Below are 15,840 nucleotides of genomic sequence, written 5' to 3'. Positions count from 1 at the left end.
GTTTAGAAAACTTTTACAAAAAGATTTCTTTCTATTTTAATTTAAATTTTTATTATTTTACAATTATTAATTTTGTTGTTGTTGTTGTTGTTGCTGAAGTTGTTGTTGTTGTTGTTGTTGAATCAATGAAAATAACATTGATGATTTGTCGGTTATATTACAAATATGTTCCATGTAGATTGATGTGAGAAATGCAATAATTGTCGATTCCTCAACATAACAATTATATCCAATGGTGGTTAAAAATTCAGACTCCATCTTTAATAGATTCTTTGTGCTTGTTTGAAATTTATGTGCAATATTAATATTACTTATATTCTGGGAATCAGAGTACATCTTTATAGCTATTATACAACTAATTAAAATTAAATAAAAATATTAAAATTAATAAAGGAAGGGGAGACATGTTGTTTAAATTCCTTTATATTTATATTTACCTTGTTAAAATTAACCATAAAACTTGGCTTTGTCTAACTCCAACTCTATTTACATATTTATCGGCCAAATAAATGCCGACAAAAAGGATGAATGGTGGTTCATTCATATCATCAAGAATCCACTTCATGATGGTATCTAGTATTTCCAAAACACCCTTTTCCATCTTTTCCAGTGGCAAAAGGTTAATTCGTTGTTGGTTCTTTCCATTGATATTACTTTGGACAACCCAGTCACATATCTTTTTGGCCACTAATACAACGGCCTCGCCACTAAGGTTATTTGATAAAACTGGGAACCTCGACAAATATGATGAATTTCTTCGACCACGTTGTTGATTGGCAGTGGCATAGGTCTTGATCTTTTGGACCAAATCATTGTTGGTATTATGAGTGTAGGGTGAACATCGAATAGTGGTATTTGGATTATTTGTAAATTGGAAATGATTGTTTGTTGATAACATGTTGATTTTTTTTGGGAAACAATGGAATTAATTAATTAATTATTATTAGAATCTTTTGAATTTATATTATTTGAACTAGAGTTTATATTTATACTACTAGTAGTGAGGGTTGTTGTTGTTGTTGTTGTTGTTGTTGTACAAGGACAAAGATTGATCGAATGGCAAGGGTGAGGGAAAATAATAAAATTAAATTTATGTATACCACTTGAAGGAATAGTAGCTAATAAATAGAGTATAAATAGAATAGTTTTGTTTGATGATTGGTCTGTCAGAGTGAGGTGAGTGAGGAGGTAGAAGTGAGTTTGTGAGATAATATGAAGACGATTATAATAGTAATAGTAGTAGTAAACCAACAAACAAACAAATCAAACACTAGAATAAAATTTATATAAAATGTGATGATGGATGATGATCTATCTAGATTGATAGAATGGATGTTTGAATATAAATTAAATCACTCAATATACACTCATATGGTGAGTGGTTGTGGACGGTGGTATTGATAATGAGTTTAGGTGATAGGGTGAGGAGGATTGGTGTCTTTAGCAAAGAATGAGTGGATGAGTGAATAATGACCACGATTCGAGATGGATGGATGGATAGGGATGATGAGGAGTGGGTCAAAAGTGAAACAAAAAAATATGAAATGGTGTGGTTAGGGGTGCAATCCAATCACAATGCTAGCTGGCTGGCTGGATGATTTGACAAATATTGGTATTATCAATTGGTCGATTTGAAAGGTATCTGGATTGTATTGTTCGTTGCCAATTTCTTGTACTACTATGTCACTGCTATTCTGATATTGATACTGATACTAATACTGTCACCAAAGTCAATGATTATTATTTTTGTTGTTGGGTGGATGCTAACTTGATGTTTGTTTTGATGATGATGATAATGACCAACTATTGATTGTTATTATTGTTGCTTGTATTGTTGTTATGTATGGATTATTGTTTGTTTGCTTGTTATTTTGTATGTTCTATTTATTTTATATTGCGATGAGATTGATTGATTTCAGCACATATATATATGTTATTTTTTTTTTAAACACATATAGATATATTCACCACTCAAGTCAGTTGAAGTTTGTAAATTATGATAATTGTAATTCTTTGATTAAATTTGGTTGGTGTTTTGGTGAGTGTGGGAATGTGTGGGATATTGATATGATATAGGTTTAATTATTTATGGATGGATACAATGACATAATATATCTACTTTTGATCAATGGATCAAAACAATAAAAATTTAAAAAAAAACTTTTGGTTGAAAATGGAAATAATGATAATTTAATTTCTTTCTAAAATAATAAATAAAATACTAGTTTAATGGAAAAGGAAATTATATATAATTATAAATAGATTTCTACCTTCTTGGTGTTTGAATATTAATTAAACTAAAAAAGAGGGTAGAGATACTATTGTATTGGTAGAATATTTAAAAATTAAAGATATTATTTGTTTGTTGCAAGAGGTCAAAGAAGATATAATCTGAAACTATAAATTTTAAATAAATGGGCAATTTATAATTATTTGATCCTTCTTCTTCTTTAACTGCAAGTGCACTTGTTGTTGCTGTAATTAGAGTGCGGTAGTGATTTTATTATTATTTTTCGCTCTCTCTTTTGAAAATCTTTTGGATGATTCTGAATTGAATACGAGTTGTTTTGATATCTCGTATTATTAGTTTGCAAAACAGAAAGAGAGGAGAGAGAGAGATAAATCTCGTCGGCTCTTTTTCCTTTTTTTAATAATTATTTAATTCTTGTCAAGAATGACTGTTTAATCCATATTATAATTATTATTATTCTAGTTTGTTGTTGAAATATTACTATCTATTATTTTTCAATTTATTATTTCGCCTTTTTTTAATCTTGAAGATTTAATTTAATTTGTTGTTGGATTTCTTTTGGTTATTAACAACTATTATGTGTATGTTATTAATGATGAATCACTATTTTAAAAATTATAAACTAATAATCTAGGGAAGGAATAAAGTAATATAAACAATTTACCAATTTACAAATTTACAATTGAAAGAATTAAAAAAACCTTTACAAATCTATTAAAGGAAGGAAGGTTCTAAATTATCTACATGTTGATGAAAGGCAAAAAGTCCTTTTTTTTCTTTATAATTGGGTGAATGAATCAAAACCGAAACCAACGAGCATTTAAAGCTAGCTGTCTTTTTGAAAACAAGCATAGCCGTAGAATTTGGTTCGTGTACTACAAACTTGTGTGAAATGGTTTAGAAATAAAAAACTTGATACAAGCTATGGAAAAGTAATTTTAACCATTAAATGGGAAGTTGAAACATTTGGTTAACCAATTTTTTTGGTATTTCCAAAATATTCCAAAAAAGGCAAAAAAAAGAAAAATATATATTGGATCTCCTGTTTTTTTTCCAAAACCCTTTTGGACTTCCAAAGGCCAATTTTAAAAGGTCCATACAATTTGATATGAGGAGTGTCCCTTTGATTATAGAGAATCATTTCCAGTTTGGGGAGGAAATATGTTGTTTTTGTTTGGATAATAAATTATTTATTCTATTCTTTATAATGTAACATATATGGTGTATTGATATGGTATGATGATCTATCTATCTACCTTGATATCTTCCTCTTTCTCTTTCTCTGTCTCTATCCCTATTGTCTTTTCTAGATGGAGATGAATTTCTATATGAAGATGATCTTGGTGGAGATCTGTCTCCTCCTCTATATCGGTCTCTTGATCTATCTCTATTATCTCTATCTCTGTCTCTATTGTCACGATAATCTCTTCCTCTTTCTCTTTCCTTTGATCTATCTCTATTATCTCTATTATTATTATTATTATTTCTATCTCTTGATCTATCTCTATCACGACGAGGAGGAGAACGATTTCTTATTGGTGATCGATCCCCTCCTGCTGCTGGTGCCGGTGACCGATTTCTAACAGGTGATCTGTTTCTTGCTTCTCTTATTGGTGATCGATTTCTAATTGGTGAACGGGAACGGGAACGAGAACGAGAACGTTCATCATCTCTAGTTCTTGGAGGTGATGCAGAATGATCTCTTTCTACAATATTGGATCTTGGTGGGGTCATTGGTTCCTCTTTGACAACTAGAGGTGTTGATTTGTCCGTGGTAGAGTATTCCGTATAAGTTCTTGGAGGTGAAATATCACGCATATCCTCCTCTTTAACCTCTGGTACATGTTGTCTATTTTTGAAATAACGGTCTCCACCATCACTGTCATCTCTGTTGCCACCATCATCTCTCATTGTCATTGTCATTGTCATTGTCATTTTCTTTTTCATTTCTTCAATTTTCTTTAACTTTTTTTGTCTCTCTTTGTCTCTATCCTCTCTTTCTTCTTCTTCTTCTTCATCGCTAAGATCTCTCTTTTTCATCATTCTCTTTTTTCTTCTTGCTGTATCACCGTCGCTACTATCACTACTGTCACTGCTATCCTTTTGTTTTCTTCTTCTTCTTCTTGCTGTATCGTCGTCGCTACTATCACTACTGTCACTGCTATCCAATTGTTTTCTTCTTCTTCTTCTTTTTTTTTCATTGTTGTCACCATCCTCTTCCTCCAAAGATTGTTGACGAGCAGCTAGTTTGTTTGCCTTTCTCTGTTTCTTTTCCTCCTTTTTCTGTTCTTTGATTCTGAGTTGCTCTTGCTTGCGCTTTTGTCGTTCACGTTCCTCGCGTTCTTGGATACGCTTTTGTTTCTTTTCTTCTTGCACCTTTTTGTCGAGTGATTGGCCCGGCACATAGTCGTCGGGCAAGTTGAGTGCCTTTCTAAAACGTTCGTTCTCGAGCTCCTTGACATGTGCGCTCTGGTGTGTCTCGAACAGGTTGTATTTGCGTAGTGCAGTGTTGACATCCTCGCTGCCGCTGCCGCCACCACCGTTAAACTCTGCCAGCTCGCGCTCAGTCTCTTGTTGGTCGCGGATGAGTTCCTGACGCTTCTCGTCGAGGATCGCATCGAGCTCGTCGTCCTTGTAGCCGCGATCATAGACACCCTCGTCGACAGCCCATTCCTCGAGTTTCACTTCGATTGCTCTTCTTGCCATGTGCTCTAATATCTCTTTGTTGGGTTTGATCGACGGTGAGATGTTGTTGAAGCTACCGTGCAACTTGTCACGCTGCTGTTGTTTCTGTAGATCCTTGTTGGCATTGACATGAGACAAGTTTCTCTGCACGTACCCATTCGTACCCGATCCTCGAGCTGTTCTTAATCCAATTCCATTATACATTATATATATATATATATATCTATCTATCTAAATGAATTAAATAAATAAATAAAGTTGAAAGATAAATTAAAAATAGTGTCACCTGAGTGGCTGTTCAAAAAAAATCTGTGTCCTTTTGATGAGTTTTATTCAATCCAGCAAAATAGGGTATTAAAAAATAAAAATTAAATTAAATTAAAATAAAAAATATAACCATTGGTAACCACCCTTCTTCTTCTATTAAATCATCATTATTCTATTCTATTCTTTTGTTTATTCATATTTGTAGTTATTATCTCTCTATATTTCGAAAAAATAGACTTTCAAAAAAAAAAAAAAAAAAAAACGAAAATGAACCATCTCTGTGTCTGTCGTTCGTCTTTGAAATCATCAACCTAGTTTCTATATCTCTTTTAATTTAGAGAGAGAAGAAAGAAGAAATGGCAAAGAGAAAGGAAACACAACCAAAGAAAACTCAATCAGAAGAGATTGATGTTGATAGTATAGAGCAACCACATCAACCAGCAGCTGCAACTTTAAAGAATCAAAAGAAACAACAACCAGCAGCAGTAATCATTGTCAAACAAGAAAAGGAAGAAAGTGATATTGAACCACAACAAGAAGAGGAAGAAGAGGATCAAGAACAAGAAGAACAAGAAGAGATTCAAGTTAAACAAGAAGATGAAGATAATGAGGAAGACGGAGAGGAAGAAGAAGAAGATGTAGATAGTGAATATTTTAAATCAATTGAAACAAAGTTAAACAAGTTACAACGTCAAACTGAAGAATATAATGAAAACAAATCAAAGATTCTTCAAACCATTAGTTTGGGTCAAAAGTTCTTGGCCAAGATGATTGCCAATATGGACACTAGCCTCTTTGAAAAGTTATCAAGAAACAATATCAAATCCAAATACCTAGAAGCCATTTCAAATATTACTCATCCAATTCGTGATTATTTATTTACTCCTCCTGCTTTTAATCATTTTTATTCTTTGTAAGACAAAAGAAATACAATATATCTAAATCATTATTATTAAATATTAATTTATATTATTTTATTAGATTAACAATTAAACTTTCAAACAAGAATAAAACATTGTCAAAAGAAGAAGAATCAAATGAAAAATTACAAAAGAAACAAGAAGAATCCTATGAATTGAATAGAAACAATGAAAATTTGCAAAAGAACTTTGTCAATTATCTCTATGTCAATTGTCGTGGTGGTGAAGATATGATGGACATTATCATCAATGGACACAAATCAAAGAATAATGAAAAGAATCCACTCTTTGTTCAATCATTCTTTTCTGACAGTCTCACTTGTAATCCATCCAAACAAACCATTCAATACCTAAACAATGGAAAAGATATTTTATCTTCACTTCAATCAATTAATCATTTATCAAGTGTAAGAAATAGAGAATAATATAAATAATATTGAAATAGATTCTAATTCTTTTTTTAATTTTTAGGCAACAAACAAATATTTAATTCAAGTTAATTTATTATTGGCAAAGATTGATTTTAGTGGTAGTGTTAAATTGGATTTAGAATATTTACAAAAGGTTTATCATGAATTGAATAGATACTTGGTACTTTCTATTTTACCAGCTTTAAAGCATCAAAAGAAATCAGTTGAATATGTTGATCTTGCATCATCACTCTTAAAGTTTGCCATTGTACTTGGATTAAACAAGGAACGTGATTATACCTATATCATGTTACTACTTGGCCAACAACAAGATTTACTACTTGGTAAACTTGTAAGATTAATTTCATCTTTTGATTTTTCCATTTCAACTTTTATCAACAAGGACAATAATAACAAAGATAATAATAATAATGATATAATGATTAGAATTTTGAACAAGTTTTATGATTTGGCATTATTAAAACCATCAACTCAATTGGTTAGTTATTTACAAGCAAGATTAATATTTTCACGTGGTATTGTCTATGTCACTGCCAAGGCTCCACAACATCAACTCGTTGCACGTCTCAAGATTGCTTTGGTCTCGATCACTCCACCAACTGAATTGGTTCAATATTTGACAAATAATCCAACCCTTGTTGGAGGAGGTATCACTGCCGCCACCAAACCAAATGATATCATTCAATCTATTAGACAATTGACCGTCGAAAAGGTCATTGCCATTATCAATCAACATCAAGAAGACTCTAAAAAGAGAAAATCAATAGATGAAGAAGGTATTAAACAAGAAGGAGAAGAAGATGAAGAAGAAGGAGAAGGAGAGGAAGAAGAACAAGAAGAAGAGGAAACTGCTGGATTTGTAATTGATGCATCTGGTAAAAATAATAATAATAATAAGAAAAATACCAATTCCCAATCAACAGCCGCAGTTGCCGAAACATCAACTCAATCTTCAAACAAATTGGCTTCTTTACTAGCTGATTTTAGTGATAGTGAAGATGAACAAGATGATGATTAAAATAAATAAATAAATATAATAAATATAATAATTAGTGTTATTTGTTTTTGTTTTTTTTTTTGGATTGATCAAAAAAATTATTATTGCCTAAAAGGTAAAGAAACTATTCTCTTCCTCTTCTTCTTCTTTATTAATATTCTCTTGAACAGTTCCCACCGATGGTATATTCGAGATTGGTTCCAATGGTGGAGGTATTTGTGTTTGGACTGGAATGGTTGGCGGCTGTTTTGTTGGTGCCTTATTATTATTATTATTATTATTTGATTTTGTTGATTGTTTTTTATTTTGTTGTTGTTTTTGATTACTATTATTTTGATTATTATTTTGATTATTTTGATTATTAGTACTAGGATTATTAAGAGGAGGTAAAGGTTGTAATTTCTTTTTTTTCTTGACTGGATTTGATTTTGCTAAACTATTAATTTGATCATGAGTATTGACTAGATTTGGATCATACTTTACTTTACTGTAACGTTGTATGATTTCCTTTTGTTCTTTTTGAATTTCTTCCAATTGTTGTGGATCATCTACGATTGGGTAGTTGACCAACTCGTGTTGGTTGATGACTAGAATCGATGGAAACTCTATCAACTCTTTGTATTGAAGACAACTAGAAAGTGTAGAGTCTAGTGGGATACGATAGTATTGATTGGCAGTACACCGTTCTCTTTTCATCAATAAAATGGGGTCTTTTGAATCTGGATTATTCTTGAAATATTTCTTTAGTTCGTATCGATTCACTGGATCATTGATATGTTTTAATATTATATCTTTGATACTATCGGTTTCACAAACATTATCATTTACAATTTTAAATAAATCATTTACAAAATTCCATTCCATTTTCCAATATATTAAATTTTCCCTAAGTATCAAAAAAAAAAAGAAAAGTATTAGCATTCATTCATACATTATTAATATTATTATTAATATTTGTTTGTTTCTTTCTATTTCTTACTTTTGTCTAAAATTTGAAGTATTATCTTTATGTCTTGACATTTGTTTTGGCATAATGTAAAGATTAATCATACGTTTAAAAGCAGCTTTCTGAAGAAACACTGATTTTGTTTGTACCATTGAACTGTCGATTAGATTCTTTCCAGATTCATGTACACGGTTTATATTTTCTAAAAAGTTAAAGTCTAAGAAGAATAAAGAACTAATTAGTCATCTGATACTTATATTTAGTAGTTTAATGTTATACATACCATTTACAATATCACGATCAGTCATTTGATCAAGAGGGATGAATTGGGTGACACGTCTGACACCTGTGCATTCAGTCGATGTTTTATGTTTGCCGAGACAAATCATCGAACAAAACAAAATAAAGCAACCTGGACATCTATACTTTGAAATCTTGTCTTGACAAACTGTACATTTGTCAACTCCTATCTTTTGTTGTTGTACTTGTGGTGGTGGTGGTTGTAATTGTAGTGAGGTTATCGTAGTTGTAGTTGTTGTACTAGTCTCGTCGTCCTCTTGATCTTGATCTATTGCCTTTCTCTTGTTATCGTTTGAAGAAGATAAAGAATGAAGATCTATTGTAATATTACCAGTATCATTATCTCTAATGATACGATGTTCTCCTATTTGCTCGATTGTTATATTTTTGTTGTTGGTCTCCCGAGTCGTCGTAATCTCTTCTTGGACTACCTCTTCGTCTCCGTCATTATCGTCATCATTATCATCATCTGTGTATTGATTAAACCAACTTTGTGTTGTTGACATTATCTCTGATTATTTAATAAATAAATAATAAATAATAATCTGAACGAGACGAAACTGCCGATTATTAATAACCCGACCCATTAATTTGAATTTATTTTATTATTTTTCAAAGCTTAATTTATTTAAATATTATTAAACAAATAATACAAATAGCATCTTCTTGTTTTCTTCTTACTATTAAACCTAGTAGTACTACTCTATTTCAAAAATACTTTACAAAAAAAACATTTGCAAATGTTGGACAAGGACATTGAATGGAGTAACAAAAACATGGGTAATCTTTTAGCAATAGAAAAGCTTTCAGATACATTGTTTGACGATTTGTCAAGCATAGTATTATATCCAGTTGAAGATTCATCAATAATGAATATATTATTTCAAAAAAAATAATTTAAAAAAAGGTTATATTTATTTTACATTAAATTACATTTAGAATTTTGATTAGATTGGTCGTCATTATTATTATTATCTAAAAATGAAGGGATAGGAAGGATATAACCAAAACTAATTGCTTTTTGAAAGATTATCAATTCATCTGCTTTGGAATAATTTTTAATCCAAGGTACTTTTTGACTGCAAAACACCTCCATTAGAGTTGAATAGTGAGCAATGGGGTGATTATTAATGTATTTCATTGGAGGATAATTGATCGGGCTCATCTTTATTCCATTTGTCCTACTAGTAGTATATAGAGTGCCATAAATGTCAACGATAGACTTTACTCTTTTTGGTCTATGAATCTCTACTGCAAATATAATCCTTTGAACAATATCAGAGACAATTGCTGTGTCTGTTATGCCCAACCTTGACCAATATCTTTCAAATTGTTGGTCATCTGGTAGTAGGCCTACCAAGATGACCAATGAATATGTGTCTTTAACAATGGGTAGACAATTGTCAAAAAGAAAATCCAAAGCTGGGTACTGTCCTTTGAGACAGGCTGTTTTGAATAGATCTCTATATGTAGCAGCACCACCCGCAATGTAGTCGCTAAAGAGACCCGTTACTAAAGTGCTGACAGAGTCCTTTGCAATGACATTATTGTCAAACAACCATTCGATATCATTTGCCAACAAAAAGATGGCAATCAACTGACAACGGCCGATAATGTTGGGTCTATAAACCAAACGAATGACCTTGGCAACCGACTCGTAATCGACAGAATAAGAAGAGGTGTAATCTTTGTTATAAGAGTTATCGATCGATTGGAACCTAATCGGTATATTTCGATTGGACTTGTCGAATATATATTCAATCGTTGGTATAGTCTGTGGTTTGATACAACTAATGTCAATGATGCGATCTTGAACCTCTTGGAATCGTGGATGGTGGAGTAGGACGTCAATTGAAGATAGACTGTTACATTCAATTGCATAACCGAGTAGTCTGGTAAAGCTGTCGACTGTCAATGGGAGGTGTGGATAGTCCAATTCGATAAAGGTCTCCAATTGGTTGTCTCGGATGGCAGGCTCAAACATATCAACACAAAGGCGAACATGGAATCCGAGTTTGATTACTCTTGCTACCAACTCTGTTGAAAAACAGTTTGGATGAAAAAGATGGATGACCTTTTGGTGGCCTGGTGGTAAATGATTTTGATATTTTGTAACAATCAATTCAAAGCAATCCATTCGATCGTGTGCAAGACACTCTGTTAATATTTTAATGACATGACCATCTTGGAGAGATTTCTTTAAATAATATTCGATGAAATCAAAATTTCCTTGTTTAATAGCATTTGAGCCAATATGCCAACCATTGGCATAATGTGATATTGGCAACATCTCCAACACCTCTTTTTTGCCATGTACTTCAAAAACAGTGCAAACAATAGTTTTACAAGAGTCTGCCAACTCTTCATTTGGTACATTTTCCACAACCCACTTTACCATCTCCAAATGATTATTCTCCACCGCTCCAACCAATACATCCCCAATAACATTGATTGAATATCTTTTAAATATTTCTATTATCCTAATAGTAGTGTAGATAATATCCTTGTTGTTGTTGTTGTTGGCAAGTAAATATGAAAATGAACTTTTGAATGGACGGCGATCAGTACTCGATGGATTCGGGTTATCCAATGTAGATAGATATGATTCCAATTGATCACTGTCACCAAGTCTAATCAATACATTGATCATCCCATGCTGAAGAGATGGCACAAGTGTTGAAAAGTTTGCATCTCGTAATACGTAGAACATTTCAGTTGTGAATTGAAAGCCTTTTGTTGTAGTTGAAGAAAAGTGTATTTTGTATGATTGAAAGTCTTTTTTGGTTATACCAAGTCTATCAATTAAATATTTCATTGCAACATGATTATTCTTTTCAAATATAATATTAAATATCCAATACAATCTTTTTATATAATTGTTCTAATTTAAATGCAGAAAAGAAATAAAGAGAATGAATGTGAATATGACATGTAAATCCTAGTACTTTCGAAAAAAATACAAGTAAATTTACCTTTTTATATCTTGATTGTTTATCAACCAATAGAATCAATTGATGTAAACGATCAAAATGTTTGATGAAAAGATCAGTTTGACCATACTTTATATAATCATACAATGTTATTATATCTTTTGATTTAACAGTCCTTATACCTAATTGTCGATGAATACTAGTTACATGTTGGAATATTATTACTCTTAGTTGTTTGTTCTTTAATATAAACTTTATTAAACTATCTATCATCGAATATTTTAAGTGGGTGGGTGTTATTTGTTTAAGGTAGTTAATTTAATTTTTGTATTTTTTTTTTTTTTCTTCCTCCTTGCATAGCCACCGAATTTAAAATAGTTTTATTTTTTAGAAAATAGTAATATTATATAGATATAGATAAAGATAAATAGATAGATATATAGATAGATATGAATAGAGAACTTATAAGACAATTAGATAAAATGGAAAAGATCACAGATGGACTCCATTACCAGATATCTGCTGAAACCGTTCATATATCATCTTTGCCGTTGTTAAAGATGTTACAACATGGTATGTTTTTAAAAGAAGAAGATATATTATCAAAGAAAGAGTATCAACTACAACTAATATGTTCTTATGTGTGTTTATTATTATAGAGCAGGGTGTACCATTAGAAGTTATGGAGAGTTGATTGATGAATATACTAATTAGAGTTATTGATGTAAATAGAGTGGAGACTGTCCACGATTGAAAAGATCGAAAGTGATAAATAAGGCCGTGACGCGCTTGTTAAAATATTTTACATGTCTTGTGAATGACTTGTTTATTTTTAAAGCTCACTTGACTCTACTATCGCACGAGTGCACTAATGAGAGAATTCTGCATCCATGCAGAGAGAAATAAGTAACACAAGAGTTAAGGGGATCATTCAATTTTTTTGCGGCGGTATTTTTTTTTTTTTAATAAATCTGGACTCTAGTCGTCGGACAATAGAGTAATTATGGTTTATTTGTTTTAATTTTAATTAAAATAGTTAGAGTTTCTGTTAGTATAGGGGCCGGCGGTATAAATACCGCAAAATTGTTTTTGGTCTTATCCAAAAAATCGGGCTTGTAGCTCAGATGGTAGAGCGCTCGCTTAGCATGCGAGAGGTAAAGGGATCGATACCCTTCTAGTCCACACTTTTTTGCCGTGTAAAAAAATTAAGGGGATTTCAATGTTTTTGCTGTATTCTGGTTCTACTCGTCGTTGCCTATCGAATGAACTAGGTTTGATTGGTTTCCAACAAAACTGGATCACCAAAACATTGATTTTAAAAAATCCATTCCGGTTTTTTTTTTTTTTTTTTTGCCAGTTTACCAAGTCCCCACTTTTTTGCCGTGTTTTAAGGGGATTTCAATGTTTTTGCTCTATTCTGGTTCTACTCATCGTTGGCTATCGAATGAACTAGGTTTGATTGATTTCTAATAAAACTGGATCACCAAAACACATTGATTTTAAAACATATTGTAATATTACAATTTTTTTTTTAAAAAACATGGTATGATATCATCAATTCACTAAAATATAATATACCATTAATTTAATGATTTAAATGAATTAATTTTATTTCCTAATAAATTTAGATTGAATAAATTTTCTATCCATCTGATTATTATCTCTACGATTGACGACTTGTTTTTCGACGATAATATTTTGGAAAGTTTCAAATTGGCCATTGGCCGTGTAGAGCTGTTCCATGTGCTCTAGTGTAAAGTAGTAGGCTCGAGTACCATCAAAACGAACGTGAAAAGAGTCGCCTAGTTTGGAGCTGTGTTTTTCAAATCGACTTTGGGCCATATCCTCGCGGGCATAGTCTCTGATGAGTACTCTGCCACCGGGTCTGAGTGCGTGTGCGCACATGTCAACCACTGCCGCAAACGTCGATGGGTCCATAGCTGACAAGACAAATATAATGACGACCAAGTCAAAAGTGCCCTTGGCGACGCATGCTGGCAGCTTTTCGACACCGTCCACTGCATTATAGACAAAAGTGGTACATCTACCTTTGTATTGGTCGTCTTGATCGACTGCTTGTTGGAGTAGCTTGACAGCGTGTTGCGAAAAGTCAAACGACACAAACTCGAGACGATCGTTGAGTGACATGAGGGGCAGTGTCGTATTGCCGACACCACATCCAATTTCAAATACTCTAATCTTTTTATCGTCTTGCGTAGGTTTCTCTAGAAACTCTTGAAATTCTCTTGTTAACCAATGTCTATCTTTAAAGAAATTAGAGTTATTTCTCTTGTAGAATTTATCCCAATATTTATCTGCATCTTTTTCATATTTCTCTAAATAGAAAAAGAAAAGAAAAGATTAGAATTTGATTCTTTTCTTTTCTATAGATTTATATATTGTTCTATTATTATTCATATTATTTTCTTCTTTCTTTCTTTTTCTTCTTACAATAATCGATGATTATTAAATGATTATTGTTTGTTTGTTTGTTTGTTTGTGTGTTTAGTTACCAATTAAAAAAGGAGAAACGAGCTCTTGTTGATCTTTTTTAATATAACCATATAATCTTGCATATCCTAAAGCATCATCAATTATATTATATCCTGAATGTACTATAAATATAAAGTATAGATATAAAAAGAGATTGAATAAGAAAGAGATTGAAATCGGGATTATAATTGAAATGAAAGGTTACCATTATTATTATTATTATTATTATCATCATCATCATTACTATGATTTCTATTATCTATTGATAGATTACTCATATTCTTATTTAATTGTTGATCTGTCATTTTTAAAAAGATATGTTTTATATGAACAAGTATTCGATTTGTATACAAAAAAATGACGAAAGACGAAACAATCATGTACAGATTTTTGTTTCAAAAAATTGTTTTTTTTATTATTACACATAATTTAATTACTAGATACAGAGATACAATATATTTATTAAAGAGATTAATTTGGAATGGGAATGAATCTAATATTCAAATAATTGATTCATATCAATTAATGGATATTCAATGACATGGTCGATATTATCTAAATCCACTGATTGTTGATTGGTTTCTTGAAATATTTTCTTGTCAATTTGATAATATAAATGAGGATAAATTGATGACTCTACAAATGATATGACACTAACATCTTTTAAATCTATTGCCAATGAAATATCATTATTGTTATTCCAAGACACTACATTATTTTCTCTTCAGACATTGAAATAATATTAGTAAATTGATTGGTTCTAAAAGAGTGCCACTAGTCTTTTTAGGCATACCTTTTAATTTGACCAATGCCAAAACATTTATCACATATCATCAATATGATTTTAGATTCCAAATGAACTTTGGTAAATGAATTGATAGTGTCTATGGAATGTATATTTAATAGACCACCAGTATGGTAAAGATTAATTCTTTTGTAATCTTCCTTTCGGGTTTCTGAACAGATATTGGATTCTTTTTCATGATTCCAAATATCGGTGGTGATATTGATAGTGGGACTAAAAGGGGGTTTGAAGGGTGAATCAAAATACCAGCCAGGATAGATTGGTTGGTTGAATGATTTACCAAAAAAAACCACTTTTAGTGAAGGATCCCCGAAACGAATAGGACTATTAAATGATGGTCCTAAAATTAAAGTTTCAACTCTAAAGGGAATGTCATATTCAACTATTCGTTGATTGAACTTGCCAAGTAACGATAGTTTTCGAAGAGATTCTGGAAGTAGTCCTCTTAGAGGGCAGTTGTATTCACCATCGAATTTCAATTCAGTGATATTTGGAAGGAATTTACTTTTGTCAACTAAAAATGGTGATGTTACTATCTGTTTACCTGGTCCAATTGATTCAACTGTTAAATCATCAGATGAAAGACGATCATGAGGTGTTGCAATTAATAGATTCTTGACAAATTGAATTAAAGCTGAAGAGTATCTGATTGGAGATATTTTAACAAGATCTGGATTAAAGTTGTTATTTCTATGATTATAGAAAAATTCAACCATGTTGGCAGTGTCATGACACTGGATGACTGTGAATTAAAAAAGGGTAGAGTTAATAATAATAGAAGGAGAATATGAAAATTAAACACAAATAATAAAATT

At 31.4% G+C, this 15,840-nt stretch overlaps 7 protein-coding genes and 1 non-coding gene across 8 annotated transcripts; 3 read left to right on the top strand and 5 right to left on the bottom strand.

Annotated features, from left to right (window-relative positions):
• Positions 1–66: 66 nt before the first annotated feature.
• DFA_06884 (uncharacterized protein) lies at positions 67–898 on the bottom strand (the record flags this gene model as incomplete). Its single annotated transcript, XM_004358072.1, has 2 exons — positions 67–355; positions 438–898. The coding sequence occupies 2 exons, from the start codon at positions 896–898 to the stop codon at positions 67–69; spliced, it is 750 nt and encodes a 249-aa protein (XP_004358129.1).
• A 1,292-nt stretch (positions 899–2,190) lies between these two features.
• On the bottom strand, positions 2,191–5,140 carry DFA_06883 (uncharacterized protein; the record flags this gene model as incomplete). The annotated part of the gene is made up of 2 exons (XM_004358071.1): positions 2,191–2,201; positions 3,508–5,140. The coding sequence occupies 2 exons, from the start codon at positions 5,138–5,140 to the stop codon at positions 2,191–2,193; spliced, it is 1,644 nt and encodes a 547-aa protein (XP_004358128.1).
• A 419-nt stretch (positions 5,141–5,559) lies between these two features.
• DFA_06882 (uncharacterized protein) lies at positions 5,560–7,572 on the top strand (the record flags this gene model as incomplete). The annotated part of the gene is made up of 3 exons (XM_004358070.1): positions 5,560–6,116; positions 6,185–6,530; positions 6,595–7,572. The coding sequence occupies 3 exons, from the start codon at positions 5,560–5,562 to the stop codon at positions 7,570–7,572; spliced, it is 1,881 nt and encodes a 626-aa protein (XP_004358127.1).
• Positions 7,573–7,659: 87 nt separating this feature from the next.
• On the bottom strand, positions 7,660–12,000 carry DFA_06881 (uncharacterized protein; the record flags this gene model as incomplete). The annotated part of the gene is made up of 7 exons (XM_004358069.1): positions 7,660–8,437; positions 8,531–8,699; positions 8,781–9,308; positions 9,479–9,500; positions 9,530–9,582; positions 9,731–11,627; positions 11,770–12,000. The coding sequence occupies 7 exons, from the start codon at positions 11,998–12,000 to the stop codon at positions 7,660–7,662; spliced, it is 3,678 nt and encodes a 1,225-aa protein (XP_004358126.1).
• A 209-nt stretch (positions 12,001–12,209) lies between these two features.
• DFA_06880 (uncharacterized protein) lies at positions 12,210–12,421 on the top strand (the record flags this gene model as incomplete). The annotated part of the gene is made up of 2 exons (XM_004358068.1): positions 12,210–12,300; positions 12,387–12,421. 2 exons carry the CDS (start codon positions 12,210–12,212, stop codon positions 12,419–12,421), a joined length of 126 nt encoding a protein of 41 aa, XP_004358125.1.
• Positions 12,422–12,836: 415 nt separating this feature from the next.
• Positions 12,837–12,909, top strand: DFA_06879. The gene has a single exon. It is a non-coding gene; the product is annotated as a tRNA-Ala (tRNA).
• A 426-nt stretch (positions 12,910–13,335) lies between these two features.
• Positions 13,336–14,525, bottom strand: DFA_06878 (uncharacterized protein; the record flags this gene model as incomplete). The annotated part of the gene is made up of 3 exons (XM_004358067.1): positions 13,336–14,063; positions 14,241–14,342; positions 14,426–14,525. 3 exons carry the CDS (start codon positions 14,523–14,525, stop codon positions 13,336–13,338), a joined length of 930 nt encoding a protein of 309 aa, XP_004358124.1.
• A 188-nt stretch (positions 14,526–14,713) lies between these two features.
• Positions 14,714–15,741, bottom strand: DFA_06877 (uncharacterized protein; the record flags this gene model as incomplete). Its single annotated transcript, XM_004358066.1, has 2 exons — positions 14,714–14,942; positions 15,014–15,741. 2 exons carry the CDS (start codon positions 15,739–15,741, stop codon positions 14,714–14,716), a joined length of 957 nt encoding a protein of 318 aa, XP_004358123.1.
• Positions 15,742–15,840: the final 99 nt, after the last annotated feature.

The sequence above is a fragment of the Cavenderia fasciculata genome, assembly GCF_000203815.1.
Source record: "Cavenderia fasciculata unplaced genomic scaffold Scf_ET2XIPL01CNAVH-3, whole genome shotgun sequence".
Lineage (NCBI taxonomy): Eukaryota > Evosea > Eumycetozoa > Acytosteliales > Cavenderiaceae > Cavenderia > Cavenderia fasciculata.
Note: the sequence above shows the minus strand (reverse complement) of the source record. Positions and strands in the feature narration are given on the sequence as shown.